Source organism: Andrena cerasifolii, chromosome 5 (assembly GCF_050908995.1).
Source record: "Andrena cerasifolii isolate SP2316 chromosome 5, iyAndCera1_principal, whole genome shotgun sequence".
In the NCBI taxonomy this organism is placed as follows: Eukaryota; Metazoa; Arthropoda; class Insecta; order Hymenoptera; family Andrenidae; genus Andrena; species Andrena cerasifolii.
In genome coordinates, this window is record NC_135122.1 from 17,193,343 (window position 1) to 17,214,822 (window position 21,480).

General features: G+C 48.0%; 2 protein-coding genes across 2 annotated transcripts in view; one reads left to right on the top strand and one right to left on the bottom strand.

Moving 5' to 3' along the window:
• Crz (corazonin) overlaps positions 1–19,371 on the bottom strand; it is a 110,990-nt gene extending 91,619 nt beyond the window's left edge. The window contains exon 1 of the mRNA XM_076812039.1: positions 19,367–19,371. The gene's annotated coding sequence lies outside the window, so the exon portion shown is untranslated. The remainder of the gene's footprint in view (positions 1–19,366) is intronic.
• Positions 1,257–21,480, top strand: part of Gbb (glass bottom boat) — a 40,615-nt gene continuing 20,391 nt past the window's right edge. The window contains exons 1-2 of the mRNA XM_076812031.1: positions 1,257–2,744; positions 17,562–17,748. Of these exons, the coding sequence (XP_076668146.1) occupies positions 2,291–2,744; positions 17,562–17,748 (641 nt within the window). The 5' untranslated portion in view covers positions 1,257–2,290. The remainder of the gene's footprint in view (positions 2,745–17,561; positions 17,749–21,480) is intronic.

Sequence of the window (21,480 nt, forward strand, 5' to 3'; positions counted from 1 at the left end):
AATAGCCACATTGTGGTACATGCCCGCGAACCTCGCCGGAACCTCTTGAACACGCGTTACACGCAACATTCCGCGGATGCCTGTTTATAGGCGTTACAGCGGCGTCGCACTCGGCACGTTGCAGCCATTCGTCGAATAATCTAATCGTGGGCATGCTTTTTCACTTGGCCACGAGCTGTACTTCATTTTCGCGGCTCTCTTTATCGCAGCCATCCACCGCGGCGATACGTGTTCCCGTTCTCGCGTTGCGCTGGTCGGACAAAGATTATCCGCGCAGTGTTTGCGCCAGCGATCGAACGGCGTGCGCGTACACACTTTCCCCTTTTCTTATTTAACGCGTTACATCGTGCACACGAGCGGCTTTAACCTCGTCCTGTTACTTAATGGGCGTCGAACAAAGCGCGACAGGGAGACAATCGCCGTCCGCGATGTGGTCGACAAGTTGATCGGGTTTGGTGGCATTGTGGGGTTCTTGGGGTGCCATTTCTCCAATATTTCTACGTGCGTGAGATGTTCGAAGCTTGCGGAGCGGTAGTATTTAATTTTTAGTAAAAATTGCAGGAGAAACAAGGGCGATGATGGATGCTTGGACTCGTCTTCGTTTCAGGTTGGAGTAACGTGACTATAAAAGGCGCGGAGGAGCACGGTAAGAGTGAAAATTGACGAAGATTGAAAGAATGTGAAAAGTCTACTGGCTGCTAGAAAGAGTTTCAGAGCCCGAATCTATTCGCGTCGAAAGTGATTGCACAGGGTGAATTAAACCTCGGTCACAGTTGATCACGCGACGAGTTGCGTGCCAATCCAGGAGCATATTACTTGAAACACGAATCTCGAAATCATAAAACCGAAAGGCCCGGTACCCTGCAACTGCAGTTCGCCTGCAGAAAGCTGCCCAGAGCGTATAACTCATCTTCACCAGCGGTGCACAGTACTCGAAACTGGTGAAACCCAACTCCGCCATAAAAATCCCTGGCGACCTCAGTGCAGCGTCTCGAAGTACAGGCTCGAATACCGCGGGTCGAGAAAATCACAACACTCGACGGCCAGATGCCCCAGCACGCGTAAACTCCGGTGCGGCCCCGCGAGCCCTCGCCCGTCGGTATCATCCTCTCGTTACGCGGACCAATTTCGTGAAACCTCCCGTCCGCCACTGTGTACACAAGCGGGAAGAGGGTGTAGGGATCGGAAGGGAAGAGGCTTGGGAAAAAGAAGAGAGGCTCGGTATGTACGCGTGGCTACCGGCGTGGCAAGGCGAAGCGATGCGAGTCGATGCCTGGCGGGACGGAGAAGCGAGGCGAGGAGGCGAGTAGACGAGCGAGCGAGCGAGCGAGCGAGCGAGGCGAGGCGAAGCGAAACGAGGCGACGGGAGCCAGCGGCAAAAGGCAGAAGGCAGAGGGAAGGCAAGGCGAGGCGAGGCGTGGCTCTGTCGGAGGAGCGGTACGGCCCTGGGAGGCGGTGGTGAGGCCTCGCGGAGGAGCAGCGACGACGAGGAGGTGCACGGCACGGGCCAGACAAACAGACTGGCACTGGCATCGCGGGAGTCGGCGGCAGTGGTCACCGGTGGTCACCGAGACGGTCTCGAGAGTCAGCCGTGCCCGCGTTTTAGCGAACATGCGCGGCGTGCATCGTTTAAATCGCTGCTCGACGGTGTAAGTGCGCGCGACGTGCCTCCGCGTCAACCCGCTCGCCCTGAGAGGACACCCCGGGCGCAAGGTTGACGAAGCAGACAGAGCCAGCTTACTCCAGGAGCATCGAAGCTGGCCGGTGTACGCGCGACCGCTTGCGACGGTCCTAGAAACCGGAGAGGCCGACCGGAGCGAGGACTGTGCACGCGTCGCGAATATAGATCGTGAAAGAGAACCGTCATCTCCGAGGACTGCTTTCGAACCAAGTGGCGGCCGATACGTCGACGGAAGAATAGCCGCGTGAATGTGGCAAGTGTGCGCGAGCGGATTAACAGAGGAGCCCTGTCGGGCGGTGTTTCGCGCGAGTCTCGAGTATTCGTAATAGACGCGCGTCCCAGGGGACGTTGCGCGTGTGTCGGCGGGCGGCCCGCTGGATCGTCGGACGGGCGATCGTGGGATCGATCGATCCGGCGCGGGCGGCTGGATCGCGGCTCGATCGTCGAGTCGGCGGTCCCGATCGGCGTCCACGTTGGTGGTACGGTAGGGACGGCGACGACGACGACGACGTCGTCGTCGTGCGAGCGCCGACGTAGGAGGAGGAGGAGACGGTGGCGTAGAGGAAGGTGGTGCTGGTGGAGGTGGTGGTGGAAGCGGCGGGAGGTAGAATGGTGGCTTCCGCTGCGTGCCGATCGCGGCAAGTGGAAAGACGCGGCGAGATGTCGCCGCGCCGTCTCGCGCCCCTGCTGATCCTCGGCACGATCCTCGCCGGGCTGACGAGCACCGCCGCCGCGGACAGGATGAGCGGCCTCTACGTCGACAACGGCTTCGACCAGACGATCGTCCACAGGGTGGTCAGCCAGAGGGAGAAACGCGAGGTCGAGCACGAGATATTGAACCTCCTCGGGCTGCCGGACCGGCCGAGGAACACGGCCGGCAGGCCACCGCAGGTGAAGAGGTCGGCGCCCAAGTTCCTCCTGGACATATACAAGAACGCCCTCGGCGAGGACGAGGACGAGAAGCCGATCGGCGAGCAACGTAGGGCCGGTGAGTTCGACCTCACCGGTCAGGATCTCAGGGCCATCGACCAGAGCGACGTCATCATGACCTTTACCGCGCACAGTAAGTCATTATTCCTAACGGGTGGGGGGGTTAGGGCGGGGAGGAGCGGCCCCCTCCGTGGTCCCACAGCGTCTTCGCTGCGCGTCATCGTGCCCCCCGATACTTGTCATTGAACGCGCGTCCACATTGTGTTCCGTGTTTCGCGCGCACGCGTGCGCAGACGTAGGTATTGTCCGTGTGCGTTCGCTCCGGCGACTCCGTCGTCAACGACGTTTGTTCCGCGCGATGGCCGAGACGTACCCCGGGTGACGTTTCGTCTGCGGCGCTCAGCGCCGTCGGATCGCCCGGGATCGGCCGATGGATTCTGTTAAGCCGGAGGTTAACTGGTTCCGCGAACGCTTTCTTGCTGGCATGCGTCTAGCGACGCGCGGACCGATCCAGCCGCGATTGTCGATTTCATTCGTCCGAGAGCAGGTCGCGTCTTGACGATCTCAGCGGCTTTGGGGGCTTTGTTTGGCGGACGGTGCGCGGTATTAGGTCGTGACACTTGAGCGAGCCGATTCTCAGTTTTGGAGGACGGGAGATGCGTCTTCTGAGAAGTGGAAGCGGTTTAAATGGACGGTTTTAGATAGAGCGCTACGCGTATAGGAATTCTAGGAGACATTCAAATTTCTGTGATCGGACGGGACGTTAGGGTTCAGCGAGTAATAAGTTTAAGTTCGCTGGAGATTCCGCTTTGGCTAGTCTTCAGGCTAACGAGTGGAGATCACTGGGACAAAGAAGAACGTTAAGGTTTATATATCGTGACGGTCGAGGAATCAAATTCCTTCGTAATGGTACTTCTCTTTTCCCACGGTTGCTAGAAGGAATCTCGAGTGTGTCGGAAGGAGAATCGGCGTCGGCTTGATTCCAAGAGGGCTCGTTCGATTCACGTGTCTGTTGTTCCTCGGTGGACCGGGTTCGCGCCATTTCCTCGACGGCTCGACTTCCCGTCCAACTCCCGCTGGCTTTTCGCGTTCGGTAACGCGAAGGCGAGTCAGGCTAGGCGCGAATAGCGGATCGGTTGCGTCACAGCGCGAAATTGAGCCGAGCCGCGCAGAAACGATCGCTTCGAAAAGCTAACGACGGAACGAACCCATCCGGTTGAAAAAAACCGTCGGCCGTCGAGGTGGAAACGGCGGAATTGGAGCTGAAACTGGTTTCTTAATCGGCAGATTTGAATTCACCAGCCGCTTTGAAAATGTTTTCAGAGCGATCGATATAATTAATGCACTACTCCCGTATGAGTTTACTTCGGGATTATAAATCGCTTCACCAACTGGATTCTACCGGTTTAGAAGCAGTTCTCGTGGGTGTGAGCATTCTGCGGCCACGGAATGCTTCGTCTAGCGTTTCTTCTTGCGACTTTGGCGGATCCCCTGCTCGATCTCGAATAACACTGGCCAGGCAGCCGCGGCGATCGTCGAAACGTTTTCTCGGCTTATCGAACCTCGTCGACGTAGGTGGTGCGTCAGAAGCGGGGATCTATGGCGGGAAAGTGCGAGGTCGTGGAAAATCGGCAACTGTCTCTTTGTGAACCGTGCGGCTACCAGTTCGACCAAGTGGGGGATATTTTATTATTATTATTATTTATTAGAGCTAACAAAGAAAAGCTGCGATCACTCGGACTACATTGGTCGAGATGAATTGTGCACATTTGCTTTGAAAAGGTAGTTAGATGCTTAATTAAGTAACGATCGGTAACGAGAGCTTTCAAACGTGAAAGGTGGGATCTTTATAAAGGAAGCCTGCGAGGAATTGCAGCGACTGATGCCGATGTCCTGCGAGACTTTGATATTAAGACTAGATTCTACTAGTTGAAAAGTGGAACATTGATTTCCGTGGCTGTTCTGCGAGTTCTTGCTCGGCGATATCCGGTAGGGAATAGTAAATTGATCCATGCCACGCGTTCTAATGCTGAGAAGGTAGTCAAGAATCCTGTTGGGTATCTTAATCGCTGCCAAGGGACACTTTCGTCCCCTTAGCTTATACCGATAGTATGGGAATTGCGTGAGATATTAAAAATCGACGGGGCTAATCTTCATTTGCATCGAAGAAAGTTTACTATGAAACAAGTCGGAGGCTGTAGCTTACCTTGCAGCTCAACTGTGCTAAATAGTGTACATATTCTTGCCGTTCTAAGATGATAAAGACTTAATTAGGCCACAGCGAGCAAGTTCGCAGTGGAACCTCTGCCTTTCGAAAGTCTTTAAAACACGGGCGTTATTCAGTGTTTGTTCGCATTCCGCGATTAGTTGAAAAATAGTCGTTTTGGAATGCAGTTGGTTCGCCAATTCATGGGAGAAGAAAAAGAGGCACAAGAGGGACGGATTTACGTATAACGAATCTGAGCTCGCGCTCTCCGTTTGACGCGTTCTTAAACGCGAACCAGTTTCTCGTAAATCTGTGCTTCCGCATGCATATTCATCGAGTGGCGAGCGCGATGAAATTTTAAGACCTGTCGATTTCTACGAACCCATGACGTCACGTTAAAAATCGTACTGTACCGTAGGCGCAAGCTTAGCTTCGTCGAAATCTAATGCAACGCGCACAGCTCTGCCTAAATAGACGTTTCGAACTTGCTGCAAGTGAAAGGTAAAAGGTAAAAGGAGCCATGAAAATTGTAGAAGAGTCTTGACAGTAGACCAAAACTAGGCTTACGTTATGAAACTCAGTTGCAAATTGGGAATCTTAAATTTGGACTCTATAATTTGGAAAATCAAATTCGGAATATCAAGTTCGAAACCTCCGATTCGAAATCTAAAATTTGGCATCTCAAATTCCGAATGTTAAATTCGGAATATCAAGTTTGAAATGTCAAATATGGAATATTAAATTCGGAATCTGAAATTCGGAATCTGAAATTTGAAATCTCAAATTCGGAATATTAAATTCGGAAGATCAAGTTTGAAATCTCAAATTCGGAATCTGAAATTCGGAATCTGAAATTTGGAATCTCAAATTCGGAAGATCAAGTTTGATATCTCAAATTCGGAATTTAAAATTTGGAACCTCAAATTCGGAATCTGAAATTTGAAATCTCAAATTCGGATTCTCAAATTCGGAATATTAAATTCGGAATCTGGAATTTGGAATCTCAAATTCGGAATATTAAATTCGGAAGATCAAGTTTGAAATCTCAAATTCGGAATCTGAAATTCGGAACCTCAAATTCGGAATCTCAAATTTGAAATCTCAAATTCGGAAGATCAAGTTTGAAATCTGAAATTCGGAATTTAAAATTTGGAATATTAAATTCGGAATATCAAGTGTGAAATCTCAAATTCGGAATATTGAATTTGGAATCTCAAATTCGGAATCTCAAATTTGGAATCTCAAATTCGGAATATCACGTCCGAAATCTCAAATTCTGAATTAAAAATTTGAAATCTCAAATTTGGAATCCCACATTTGGAATATCAAGTTCAGGATCTGAAACTCTGCTACCACAGACTATATCGTCATAGATTCCCAGCTCAGAACGAAACCTGGACGCTACACCGACACTGACCCCCAGAAAATCGCACGGAGAACCGAGGACTTGTATCGCCACCGTTGGCACCGCCAGATCCACCGGTTCGTCACGAAATTTCCACGTTTCGGGGATTACAGAAAGCCTCGGCACTCTGGGAACTTTCTATTCGGCGAAGACGTTTCCCGCGAGTAGCTCGACAGAACCGTTGATGCGGACCGCCCATCGTGAATTCTTGCTCGGTCCCTTGGAGCATAACTCTACGGTTATGTCACGCGCGTTCAGAGGTGATCGGAATCGGTGCGGATGTTCTCAAAAATCGGGTGGAACGGGCCTGCTTCCACTTTCGTTCGCCGTCGACTTATGCAAATGCGCCTCGTCGATAGAACTTTCTATTCTGCTGGGGGATCCTTCCCGTCGACGTCCGTCGGCGGCCGCTCGTGATCGCCCGTGAATTCTTCTAGAAAGTTTCGAGGATGATAAATCACAAGGACACCTCGGGACACGCGTTCCCGACGTGTGAAATCACGAGGAGACGAGGCAGCCTGGTTATAGCGGATTCGAGAACGATCCGAGTCAATCGAGGCTAACGCGTGAAATTGCCACGTTTCTGGTCCAGCTTTTAACAGGGGGGCCCCGAGCCTCGAATCCCGGGGCATGATTTAAACGTCACACTTTCGTGGTGCGTTTGTGAAGACGTGGTCCCAGAGTCTTCATAGTTACAGGAAGACTTTCGTGCTTTGCAGAATATAGGGGAAGGTAGGAAATGTGCGAATGTGATTGAAATACAAACTAGGAGGCACAGAAGTGTTTTTAGTAAAAAGTAGCTTATTAGATGCAAAGCTACTCGTTTCCGCGAGAACTCAATTACATAGAAAACTCCTATGTGGTTTGTGGTTTACGAAGAGGATAAATATGATGTTAAGCTTCTCACTGCAATGCGAGCTTCGTATCGCCTCGATCAATTGATCTTAACAAGAATTCCATTCACTAAGCCAGTGCGTAGCTTTAAAAATACTCTCGAAACAGTAGAACAGAGAATTCCACAATTCCGCTTCCACAGTACGCTTCTGAAGAAACAGTTCCCGTGTCTCGCGGCTTCCATGCGAACTAATTAATCAGATACATATAAAACCATCCAGAACTCGTTGCTCCATCACGAGCTTCTCGAATTCGTATTGTCTTCGTAGAAATCGATCGCCTGAGTATGCCAGGATGAAGGAAGCCAGCTGCAGAAGCCCTTCTGTTTCCATTTAGCATCGTTTCGAGGATCTATTCGCCGGCGTGTCGACAGCAAATTATTCACACGGGATAAATCTCGCGTCTGACACATTCGGTTCAACGAACCTTGCAAAGGGGGATTCCCTGGCTCTCAGAGTGCTCCTTTCCCAAAAGACGCCGCGGTGCCATCGTAAATTGTTCCGCGTTCGGCCGTCGTGACGAGGAACGGAACACGGAGGAGAATGGTAATTTGCGTAGAGTGAATGAACGAAGGACAGGTGTTTCTTGGAATCCAGTCTTCCTTCGTCGCGATTCTGTCCTTTTTCCAGGAACTTTTCGGCCAAATCTCGGGGAAATGGTGCACTGAATCGTAAACGTTCCCTGCTTGAAGATGAGAAGCGATTGTCGAGATGATTTGGTTCGGTATTCGAAATCAATTAAAAAGGGATTCTTGGGTATTTGATTTTTGATCGAGCTTTAGGGTACGGAGGTGACTTGTTGGAAGATTATCCAGTTGAAATGGTCCGCGGTTAATTGTAGATATTGAGATATTTGATAGTGAAACTTTGGTTGTGATTGGGAGCTTATATTGAGAAGGGGGTGATGTGGAAGAAGATGCTGAAGAATAAGATGTACGTTTAATTTATGTGGGAGATAATAGGATGATATTTTTCTTGATATAGGCGAGTTTCCTTTTGCAAAGTTGCGTTTAAGGCAGAGTCTGTTGGAATTGGAGCTGCTTGAATATGTGAGATATTTGTGTAGCCCAAAATTCAGCACAAATGTAACTTGTGCAAGTGAGTTGAATGATTTAAGTAGCTTTAAAAATTTCTGTTTATATGAAAATTCAAGTATTCGACTAGTTGCAGTTGGAGTAGTATTGCCGAAGAGTTAGTTAGCAGTTCTGGGACAAAAATATTGAACGAAACGTGTGTGCTGATATTCCTATGCTAGTTTTAATCAAATGCTCTGGTTCTTTCTGACTTCGTCCTTTTTAAAATCTGCACTTTCCTTTTCAAGGGTTCGCCTGAATATTCTACATTATTATTGATTTCTTATCTTGAAGTCTACTAATGTAATTGATCCCTTGAGATCCACTCCTTGGTTTGGAAATTCTATGCACTAGTGAAATCAATTTCTTCACTTAAAAATCCATTGCACTTGTGCGCTTGAATAGAAGATCTCTAACTCTAATAATATAGCCACTACTTGGATAGCTATACAACCAGAAAATTTCACAAACCTCAAACGATCTTAGCCACGCGCAAAATATGTGACATTTAGTTCATTCCTTAAAAAAGTTACCCCTAATCATTTTAGCACCGCTGCAGTTCCGTTCCTTTTTTAACCCCGCTATGACTTTCACTTTCAACAAAATTTAATATAAACTAATGAACGAGAGAGACAAATATCAGTAACAGCTGCTTCTTTAAATTTACAGGAGCTTTCAAAGAAATAATGTATATAATAAAAATAAAACTATAATTTCAAGTAGAGGGATTTCCACTCAGTGCACGGTTTTGGCTAGTTCTCGCGTCGATATCTTCTGAAAAGCGTCAGAATTATCGTCCAAGAGTCCACCGGTGTTTACTTTAAACACAGCTCAAGCTTTCAGATCGCATTTTCACTTAGCAATTACATTTCGAAACGAGATTGGGTCGAAAATGACCCCAGGGACGTGGCAGTAGGTTGAAGGCATGGCTTCGGGTTCTTTTTACAGTACGTTCCTCCCCGAAGAGCGAAAGTAGGAAATATACGTTTCAGAAGAGGCGATGTTTCATCGCCTGTCGCGGTGGAAGAAGATCTCTGGCGCGATAAGGTTTTTACCTGGCCGTATAATCCACCGAAACTGTTAACCGCGTTCGTAACTGAAACATCAATGGTGTTCGTAATAAGGAAGAAATATGGAGATTATCGCGTCAGCTATCGCAATTAGTTTCGTTATTTATTCGGCACCGTAATTGAATTTATGTGCCTGGGGGATCCAGCCGATCTATCTTCGCAGCGATGGATGCCGAAGCCGAGTATTTTATTAGCGACAAATCGATGGGAACCTCGAGAGCCTGATTCTGGGATCGACGTATTGCAAAGTGTACGAGAGAGTCTCGTCGACGAATCCATTTGAAATAATGATCGCTAACGGAACACATTTCAAGCATCTAAACAGGTGGATTAGAATATTCCTAACGATTGCTGAATAATTGCTTACTTCTTTGCTATTCGAAAATTCAAGAGTCCTCGCAGAAAACACTATAAGTGCCAAAAATCAAATTCTATATCATAGCATTACCTACCACTGACAGGTACAGCATTTCCCGATAATTTTTTTTTACTTTGGCACTGTCAGTGTTGGTATTATTCCATCCTGGAGCTGCCTAAACAACCTCAAACAGCTAAACAAGTGACAAAGAGTACATATCTACTCGATTATCCATTACACCCCATGAGTTGTCCCAGAACAAAAAACATTCACCCCTAAAAATCACAAAGAGAAGTAGGGAAGAAATCTCTTAAGACCCCAGTGTCTCCTTGAACATTCTACGATTGAATTCGTCACTTAAACCTTTGATTACGAAAGGCGTATATATACGCTCTCCCAAGTCAAAAATATTTCCAATTTATTTGCAATTATTTATTTTTATAACCCCTAAGAATGGTATCAAATCTCCGGGTACCGTTTGGTCAGTAGGTAGTCAGTGGACAACCAGTCGCAGCGACTGATATGCGAATACCGCGCCGTCTGTATTGATGATTCTCTCCGAGAGTGCGCCGCAGTCAGAAGGTTAAACAACCCGCGAAACTGTACCCATTGCTGCCTTTCAACTTCCAACACCAACAGCCCCTAACGAAACCTCGAACCATCTCTGTGGGAGGCAGCAATTCTTGCCTGGCTCTAAACCTTCTCCTAGAAATGAGTGCGTAGCACGATTCTCGCCTGATAAAATTAATATCGCTTCCACGATTAATTTTCATTTTGATTTTTCTAAACTCGCCAAGGAACGCCTCGTCTGTTTCCACAGGCTCAGCGAATGCTTCGGACACAAGTGGCTAACAGTTTCCCCCGCGTTTTCCATCGATTATCCAGCGACTCGAAACCGTGGTCGCGTTAATCGACGTACGGAGCCCAGAGTCTCCTTGAAGCCTGCAAATTTATGCGCTGCAGCTTCGAGATGCCTGTGGTTTCGCGGAAGACTGTTAAAATAAACGCGATTTCGCGGAACCCGCCGCGCGCGAAAGTGACGAAATTGCGACGATCGCAGGAGGCTTGGTGCCGATAATCGGCGGGGGCCGCGGGATCTTCGTTGCAGCTCGGCAGCACGACCTTCCCCCGTGCACTCGCGGTGCACATCAAGATGCAAATGCGAACGAGTTTACATGCGAGCGTTCGCTCTCGAGTTCGAGGTCGTATGAATAAACCGACGAGGCGAACGCGGAAGGCCGGGAAATTAATAGTTTGTGTAACTGGCATCCATACGAAAATCCCGTGGAAATGTTTGCTGGACGAAAGCGCGCGACGGCGGCACGGTAGCTGGAAAGTGTACGGCCTGGTCGTAAATTAAACCATCGAGCAGCGGCGCTGATTGAAACTTCGGAGCGGTATCTTCTCATCTTTCTGTCCGTTCGTTTGTGCGTTGCTTTAAGATACGTTTAGTTTAACGCTCCACCGATTTTACGACCTCGTTATACCCCTTCCAAGTGAATTCCACCCCTTGAGAATCTATGTTTGGTGGCGCGGAGTGGTGGACAGAAGGAAGATGAATGGGTGAACCTGTTTTTTATTGGTGTAGAATTTGGTGATGTTTGATTGGATCTTGGAGGATTTGAGAGTATGGTTGAGGATGAACGGGGAAATCAGCTGGGGAAATTCGTGGACTTTTGGAGAACTGGATGTCTCGCAATGTTTATTAAACCTCCAATAGGGGATGCTTACACGGTAGGAAATGAGATAATGTTAAGGTATAGTAACAGCACACAGGCTGCACCTCGCTTTTACGAAAGTAATAAAGACGTTTAATAATAATAATAAAAATAATAATTTGTCTCTCGTTATAGGGGACACGAATGTACCCCGACGAAGAAATTAAAATTCCAAATTTCGCTGTATCTCGAGACGAAAAACTAAGACACATAAAAAAGTGTAATCATTACAAACGAGGACCTAAAAAATTGTAGAAGAGACGAAACCAAAGACCAAAACAGCTACAAAAGAAATCTAAAAAAAATCCTTGGAATTACTATTCAATTCACCCACAGGAAACATTAATCCCAAGAGAAGCTTCCAAAGAAACTTCCAAAAAAAAGTCCCAAGAGTCCAAATGAATTTAACATGCTTTTTCTTCACCCAAAGAAATTTCAAGTTTCATCCAGGGGGTGGAACGAAAGACGGTGAGCAGTATCCCCGAAGTGGTCGAAGAAACGGGGCGTATCAGGCCCAAAGCGATCGCGCGGGCGCGAGAGAGAGGGGCCCATGCGCGTAGAAGGAGTCGCGTCGTTCGCGAGGGTGGCAGAAGAAGCGCGGGGTTCGAACAGTTCTTGGAAAGCTGCTGGTCCCTCTTTCTCTTTCACGCTTATCTGTCCCTCCTGCTTTATCTCCGAGGCGTCTCATGCCGTGTGGCTCGCGGTGAGAAACGTTCTAGGCTCTTCGACGCGATATGCGGCATGCATATAAATTGATACCCATAACCATAACTTATTCGACATATGTACCCAACCCAGTACTGGGAACTCCGGGCGTCCGATAAAAACCGGCATAAATTAAATCGCGTTATTACGTTATACGACGCCCGGCGAGTCTTAATTGATTGCCATTGCTCGCCCCCTCTGCACCCCTCCCACCCTCCCTTCGCTTTTAATCCGTGCTCGGTCTTTCTCTTTCGTTGGGCGAGTTCGCTCGTCGCGTTCCTGTATTGTTCGTTACAACGGTAGTCGACGGGGGGAGGCCGAGGTTGCGAATAATGGTCCCGAGAAAAAGAAGAAAATTGATTTGAATCGGTGGCGAGCTACCGAGCGTTGCGACGTCCGCGAGCTATCGGTGGTTGCGTTGGAAGGTTGCCAAGATCGGAGGTGAAGATATCGGGTTAGGGGAGGGTTTGAGCGGTTCTTGAACGGCGTGGAAAAGTGCGTCGGGTGGTGTGGGTGTGGTTGGTGAGATCGTATTGGAAGGTTTCGGTTCGGGTGATTTTAAATTTTTAAGTAATCAATGGGGTGGATTTGGTGGGAATTGAAGGGAGGTTTAATAAAGGGAGGTGAGTGGAATTTTGTCGCCCTTTGGGATGAAGTTTGGAGGGTTTGCTGAGGGTTGAGGGGATCTCGAAATATCGAATTGATTGATACTGGGTTTTTCTGAATTTTGAGGAAGTAGATTACTGTTTCTAATGTGGATGGGGTGGGCCACAGTGAGCCTCCCTCGGATACTTGGAAATTATTAAACGGGACCGTGTTCGTTGATTTTTAAAGTCGAAGAACAGGCGTCATATTTTTTTAGGCGAGATTCGGGGAGAGTAGCTGGTGTCTCGAGTCAATTATGAAAATCGAGTGTTATTACGTAAACGTTATAGGTGGTTGCAAGAATATTCAACAGCTTGATCTCTGCGGGTAACAATATCAAGACGCTGCATATTCAAACCGTACGTTCGAATTACCAGATCCGCGTCCTTCGATCCGAAATAAATCTGCAGCCGTGTCGGTGACAAAGTCATCGATATTTAGGGAGATATGTTTTGCTTTCATCATACTTGTTCTTGACCTTTTTACTCGACTGCGGGAATTTATCCTTTGATGTTTCAATGCTAATTCAGCGTTTTTAATGCTAATTTATCGACAGAGAGTGCGATGTAGAAACATGCGTCAAGCAAGCATCGGCAGGTACATTCTGCAACGCCAATTTGCCAATACATACTCAGTGCTCCAATTCATCGAAATAATTTCCATTAAACTCACGATCTGATCTCGGAACAAATATCGCAGTAAAATAGGCCCTCTACAACGCATTACAAAAATGTCATAAAAAATGTACCAACAACACAGAACTCCCATTTTTCTAAAAGCTACAGTTCAATTAGCTGTACCACTCAACGCAATCGCCTCGTGGTGCTGTTGCAATTCAGTTACGTCTTAAAAAGAGTTGGTCGAGTTACAGTTGGCTCCCATAATACAGAACGTCCCCCTGCGCTAGACGATCTACTGTCCCCGTGTGATTGCGACACCTGATCAGGCCCAAACGAAGCTCACGGGAAATCCGTGTGTGGCGTTTGGAGCGAGGCTCCGAAATATTAATTGCTCGCATAATTAGCCCGCCGTTGATCTTTCCATTTGTCAGAGGGTTCGCGTACACTCTCCTAAAAAGTATCGGTGGATTTATGGCCCGGGCCCCCGGGGGCCCCAGTCCTTTCGGGTACGTGCATCTGGACGAATTTTGCGCGGCGGTGTGGCTGGCCCGCGCGTGTGTGGGACTCGCGGCTCGGCCTATATATTATACAAAGTTTCCCCCCGGTCGGGGCCCACTTCTGTTCCACCGAATCGTGCCGGATACCCGAACGTGGAGGAAGACGAGTCAATATCTCTCCCCACGTGAAGCCGCGGGCAGGTAAAAATGTCTCAACTTGGGTGCCCCGGCTCGTCCTGGCGTCCTCCTTTTGCTCCTTTCTTTCCAGGACCTCCTTCTCCCCCTATCTATCTATCTTCCGCCCGGGGGCGGCTCCCTTCACGAGCCAGACAGGAGGAAGGGAATACCGGCCAAGAAGAAGAGGAGCATGCCAGAACGAGATGGATGGACATTGTGTTTGCTCGTTCTTTCTGCGCCGGATAAAAGTGGCGAACGCGGCTAGCGCGCAGCGCTCGTAGTTCGACTAATGATTGGGCCCGACGAGCGCGACGGTCGTTGAGCTCTCCTTCCTCTCCGCCGATTCGTTTCTTAACTGTTTAGCCGGGGATCCTGAAATGCTCTGCGCTTCCAGGTTCGATGGGTGCTTATCGATAAAGAGTATCTTTAAAAAGTACCCAGCTGTTAATTGTCACGGTCGTTGAGTGGTTTTGGGTCAGTGGAGTTGTATAAATTTCCAAGGAATTAGTGGAAGTAAAAGTGAGGGACCTTTTAAGGCACCTTTCATAGACTCCATTATCATGGAATTATATTTTTTAACAAATCACGACATTTAGGGACATTATGGGACATTTAGGGCCCAAACAATGACGGAGTCTCAACCACGAGTCGATCAAAGTTTCGCAGTTTGCCGGCTAAACGAGCGCTGCTCGCGAGCTACCGATCGAAGCGCGAAGACAGGGAGAAGACGTCCGCGCCAGGAACGAAGGGTGCACCATAAAGGGAGCCGGAGAGCAATTCCCACGGTCGATGTTCGAATCATCCAAAAGGAGCATCTGGTCCCTGTTTCACTTGGGACTAATAATCCGGCCGGTGAGGAGGCACGGCCGAGAGTCGTCGAGTAGAGAGCGCGGATCGACGGCGATCGTCGATCGGGCCCGCGAAACGGCGGATCTCCCCGTCGAGGAGAAACGGGCCCACGGACATTTCCAGGAAAATATCGCAAGAAGAACGAACCGGTGCGTTCTACGAGAGGGAAAGAGGGATAGAGTGGGAGAGAGAGAGAGATAGAAGAGAGGGCCCGTGGCTCTGTTCGGTTCGCCCCTCTCTCTCTCTCTTTCCCCCTTTCGGGGCCTCGCGTGCACGGTACGCGGATGAGAGCTTGTAGGTGTAGAAGAGTGGAGAGAGCCCGTCGGAGGAGGGCCGAGGAGAGGACGCGTAGAGAGAAAAGTATAGAAGGAGGGCCGAGAAGGTGGGGTAAAAAACAAAAGTCCAGTCGGTCGTGGAAGCGGTCCAGGATGGTCCCAAGCTATTCGGGACCACCCCGAGTGCGGAGGGGTCCAGCTACGGCTCGCGGCAATCAGGTGCCGTTGGAATGCGACCGTCCGAGAGAAAAACAAAACAAATTTTTATGCCCTCCGTCCCTCCCGTACACCACCGTTTCGGCTTTCGTTCGCTTTACTCCTCATTCTAGTCTCTCCCCTCCTATCCGCCCCTCCCTCCGGCCCCCTCGGACCCACCGTGGGCCCCGGGGCCCTCCTCGGGAGAAACATTAGGCATTACTTAAGGGCCCCACGGTCCACTGGCGGAGGAAGGATACACCTACTGCGCGCTTCCCTTTCGCTCTCACGCAGCCGCTCGCTTTGGCGGCAGAAAAAAGGACGATTTCACGCTGCGAATTGTCCACGGCTCGTTCTGGGGGCCTCTCATTTACGAGGGTAACGATTCCCTTATCGATCTCGTGCCGGAACGAGGATAGCCCCGGTTATCGGTGTCGGCCATAGGCCGCCGGGGCCGTCCCACCGAGCTCTCCCCGACGGAGAGGACGAGCGTCCAGCTGGGGATTAAGATACGGGCGGGACGAACCTCATTGTCTCCGGGGAGGAAATTGATTTTGCGGCGGGTTCAGCGTGAACAACCGTATTACCGATCTTCCTCTGCTGCCAGTTAACCTTTCGAGGACTTTGTTTGATTCGAGGTGAATCGGAGGCAGCGCGCTTGTTTCGCTGGCTTCAGGAGCACGCGAGGGGAAGAAATGGACTATGTTTAGCGATTGCAATGTGGATGCGTCTTGTTTCTGTAGCTTTAGGAATGTTTACGCGACACAGGTGTGGTCTTTTGAAAATGAAATCGCAGAAAGAGCGTCAACTATGCGGTACCTATTCTCTTCAAAGTTTCTTGGTGGTTCTCTGTTGACTTTCAACGGGGAACCGCAGTTATGCGAAGAGCAATCTTCAGGCTCGTTCCGGGCGAGTGAATTTGGGGATAGATAGTTTGGAAAAAGGAACGGTTGTCGAGGAATTCAGGCAATACCTAGGTATAGACAGTTAGAAGAGGAAAGTTGGACGGGATGGCCGGAAATTTATCGTAAATGAACAGGTTGCTCGGCTTACGGAGATTACCATGGTTTCACCTCTTCCACCGACCGTTTCCTAAATTTCTACCTTTTGGTCGTCGGCCGGAGATAACGAGTAGCGGCGATTTACCTCGAACGAGGGGGAGGCAATTACGGTTGGATGAGGCAATCGCAAATCGTTACCTTCCCTGCTCCGAAGTCGTGAAACAGAAATAAATCAATCGGTACAGAATTGTCTGTTTTAAAGAAGATTGAAAAGCTGATAGATTATAGCCTTCGACGGGGTAGTTCATTTAACCGTATTTATAAAATTATTTTCTGAGTCGTTTCGCCTAATGACTCCTAATCTTCTATTCGTCGCTTTTTAGCAACTTAAAGAAATAACTCTTCTTATTAATTAAATAAAAAATATCCTGTACACAGTCTCACTGTAGCATTATTAAACATAAAATAAAGAAAACACACAGAGCAACAATATAGATAAATTTACAAACGTATGTATTTTAAAATACATACAATAGAAAGACGATGACGATTATACTCAGAAAACTATTCCTCATATGATCCGTCAATTTTACATTTCAAATTGTACAAACCACATTACACGAAACATTTTCCTATCGAAAGACACAAACCATTCCCATAAACCTACCAGAGCAATTCATTCTTCCCTAAAACCACTACTCAAGTCCATTGCCCCTTAAACCGTCGCGCTATCACGCGAGAGCATCGAACGCGATAAAAAAGCATCCCCTTTTAAAATCCATCCAAATGGTTTCAACTGTTTAAGTGTATGGAGGCACTATCTCGAGCTGGGGACTCGATGGAATTTACGAAACCTCTACCTCTCCAGCAATGATAACGAGTAGCAATAAATCTAACATTTTTAATACGAAGCTCGAAACACTGAACGTACGTCACGTGCGGAAATGCCCCAGCCCCATTTACTCGCAGTGCTCACTGAACGCCTATCGGCGGTTCCCGCACGGTCTTGAACACGTGTATAAACTTTTCAGCAGCTAAACTGATCCTCGCTATTTTCTGTAAATAAATTCTCCGGTTTTAGTATCTGGCCGCATAATTACTACTTAGGCATCAATTTTCTCTACTTTATATTTTATGCGGCTGATCAGTTTGGCTTCTGGGAAGCTCATATCGGTTCATCGTCTGCAGAGGGTGAATATACGGTTTTTCGTTAAGCTCCATTCTACGTTGCCGTTTAATGAGACGGTTTTTCTCGCTCTGCAGATCACCACGTCCCTGGGGTGAGGCACGAGCGCGGTAAGAGGCTCTGGTTCGACGTCTCCGAGGTACCACCTGGGGAACACATAATCGGCGCGGAGCTGAGGCTCTATCGCAGTATGGACGTGAAGAATCGAAGAAACCGTGGATCGTACATGATCACGGCCTACCGTGTCCTGAGGACCGAAGACGGGTGAGTCTCGACGCATAATTTATACGATCGCGACGCAATTAACGCTTAACCCTGCTCAGATTCGCGGCTCTCTGTAGTTCAGCTCTGCTCTCGTACACCGCGCAGCATGGCGCGACTCATGGAGCAACGAGGTTGCTTGACTCTCTGCAGTGAAACGGTTCGAAAGTGCACAGTGAAATCTATTCGCGAGATTCATCGTTTTTTTTTTAGAAAAGTGGCGTTGAAGGGTTGCAGGCGAAAAAGGGGGAATTTTTGTATTATATTTTGCTTGTGGGAATTTTTACACGTTTTGGGAAGTAATATTGCTAATTGAGACGTTGATGGGTGTTGTTAGTAGTTTTATGTTGCTTCGATGGTAACTGAAGCAATTGTATTTATAGTTTGGGGAGTCTGAGATACCAGGCATTGCAATTTTATTTTTTGTGGTAGTGTTGATGAGTTGGAAAATATTATAGAACTGTAATTTGTAGGTAATGTATTTTATGATGGTCTGAGAGAGGCTATGAATATCTCTTTATGTGATATTTTTGTAAAATTCGATGTGACTGTTGTTTAGAAAGTAAATATGGTCAATAGTTACCAGGAATTTGGGAAATTATATTTGGAGGCGTGACGCAATGTGTATTTTATTGAAGCAAAAAATAGTAGAAGTTTAGACGCGTGACCAATCGACGTGTTTTTCAGCGGACACGTAATCGACAAGTTTCCAAAGTCATTTTTCTGGAAATGGAGGCCTCGCGTGAGAGACATTTTTGTCACAATTTCGACTTATTTTTAGACGAGGAATTACCCTTTTTTCGCTTGAAGTAGAAATTACGCTGCATCTTGTACAAATATAATTACATTTTTCATTGTTGAATAAGGAGTTAGCTGCTCTTTTTTGGTTGTACCGCGAATTACGCTGCACTCTGTATAAATATTTGTTTTTCCCCCACGATAAGTACTCCCCCCAGTGGCGATGAGTTGTATAGGTTCTTGGTTTCTTTACCTATTTATTTTTATTAATTTAAGAACAGGACTTGCACGTGTCACGTGTAAATTGTTCAAGTCCACGAACTTTTATTCTCGTGAATGACGCTATTAAGTGAACCATCGTTTACCAAAAACTCATTAGTGCACAATTGTATTATATAAAAGTATTATAATATTAGTAATATTTCCAAGCATTTCATATAAAAAAATCAGGCTTTTTTATTAAAATCCGTTGCACATCGTAATCTGTACTATTATATAAAGAAAGAGCCGATTTTTATGTTTGCGCAAAACGCAAGACTTATTCACCGATCTTTCTCAAATTTTAACACGATATTCCTGGATACTCTAGGACGGACATTGGCTATGTAGTATGTCCAAAAAACGTGTTATTAACATGGAAGGAAGGAGCGAATGGTATGTGTTAGGCTGGAGGGAAAATAAATCTCCCAAAGCAGAGAATGTTATCTTTTCCGAAATATTATGAAAAACTTAATCTTTTTTTTTCAAAATACTTAATTTCCTTAAAAGATATTAATTCTAATAAACATGAATCAGTCACGCTAATATCTCGGGCGAAGCCGAGATGGGGACGCTAGTTCTTCATAAAAAGGTAACACACTCTGTCCGAAACAATTAGAAACACACACAAATCACACGGAAGTCGCTGTCTGGGTCAGTTTGGACCCATATTAATTATCCTATTATACGCCTTTAAACACCGTTCAATAAATTCTTAGGACATTAGAAAAGTAATTTCCTCCTTTCTGAATTTTCCTCTTACCATTACACTCTGCCCCGTCACGCTTGGGTCCGGAAAGACCCAGCACCGTGGGCTGAAGGTTAAATCAAACAAACAGTGGTCACTTAAAAATTTGAAACAATATTAAATCACTGCCGCTGCTCTATTAACATCCAAGGCCATCGATTAACGCGATTACCCCGGTGACCCTCATTTCCCAGCTGAAAACTATCACCCTCCCAAATCAGATTCTTCCCTTTTCTTCCTCCTCGGTAGGAGGTTTCCAGCAGGAAGCATCCGGTAAAAGCGTAACTGATTCCTTCTACCTTCACAGGGTCCCTGGACAGCGCGTTCCTAGGTGGCGAATTACGTGTTTCTTTTTTGTCTGTGTTCCCCTGGAGAAGTTCGCAATGATTCTGCCGGCCTAATGTCATTGTCGTGTCGGCAATTAGGAGGTCCCGGTTCCCGGAAAAGTCTCCCAGGTATTAGCTCTACCTGCACCGAGCTCGGGCCGCTACTTCGGGGTGGGCAAGGGTGGCTGATAGTTTCGAGGTGACCTTTAGCTGCGGCGGCGTCAGAGGAAGATGGCCGTGGGAGGCGAGCATCGTGGAAAAACGGTACTCTCCCTCTCTATCTTTGTCTCCGTTCCGAGAGAGCCGGGTCCCCGGGTGGGTGGCTAGACCAATTTCGTGTTCCTTCAGGCTGAGTCCGTGGTTTTTGACATCGTCATCGTGCCCCTAATTAGGCCGTCCTTAAGTCGCCGAAAAAATCTCAGGTATTTGTTCTACCTGTGAGAGAGCTCCGTGGGCCCCGGGGCCCATCATTTCTATTCGATTCTATCTTTCACATTCACGCACACGCGGGCGCACGTACGTGCACAGAGGCGCGCCTGTATGCGCATGTGGCCATTCGAGTGGCGGGGGCATAACGAACGGACTCCTTTTCTGGAACCACCGACGGTTACGCCGTATTCCGATCGATTTTTATCTCGGATTGGGGGCCGTTAATATGATACAAATTGGTCGAATGAGTGGGCATCGCATTCCTCCTTCGCGTTATTGGCGCAAGCTTCTTTGGGGAGAACTTTTTATTGGGGAAGAGATGTGCGGCTGGATTTGAGGAGCTGCAGTCTGCATTATTCAAAATGGAGCCCGCTTTATCCCTTTATCATCGATGAGCTACAAATTCTAATCGCGGTAACACGGAATTCATAATTCCTAAGTTCTTTACGCCACTTCTTACTTTCTCTTATTCGTAACTAATTAATTCGTAGCTGTTGCGATATCCAAAGATGCCCTCATTGGAAGCAATGTTACCACAGTGCTTCGTTTCAATAAAGTTACCATAATTCATTCAGCTAATTGCACTCGATCAGCGACCTTCCGTCTACGTTGGTGCCATTTTATCGAGGCCGAGAATCTGGGAGAAGTTTAAACGCTGAGCTCGATCGCTGGGGCACACGGTCTGACTGTTTGGTGTCCACGTGTCTGCCCCGTCCCCGGGCGAGGAGGACGGCGTGGCGGATGGCGACGCCGTGTCTAGAGCCATCCCTGTCCGTGGGATACCTCCGTAGACTTTGGTACTGGCGACCTGACCGATATACAGGCCCCGACAGGAAACGCTATTCCGTAAATTGAGGTAAATTAGCCGTGGAGACGGGCTCCGAGCGAGGAGTTAAGAGAGCACGAGTTACTTGGTGGTGCCTACGCAGTTACACGCACGAAGCCGCTCCACCTCCTCGTTCCTCCTCCTCCCTCTCATTTTCTTCCTCCTCCTCCTCCTCCTCCTCCTCCGGCCCACCCGTCTCCTTTTCTCTTCCAGCTTCTTCCGTCAAACTTGATGCGTGACGCATCCTCCTCCACCTCTTTATCCTCCTCCACCTTTTGGTCCAGCCGAGACAAGCTGGCGACTCTGGTTTCTTACGTGTGCGCGCAGGTCTTCATAAGAGCCCCCACCCCCCGGTGCCCAGGGATATCCAGCGACCGCGTCATCGGCTGTCTCTCGGTCTCCCTCGATAA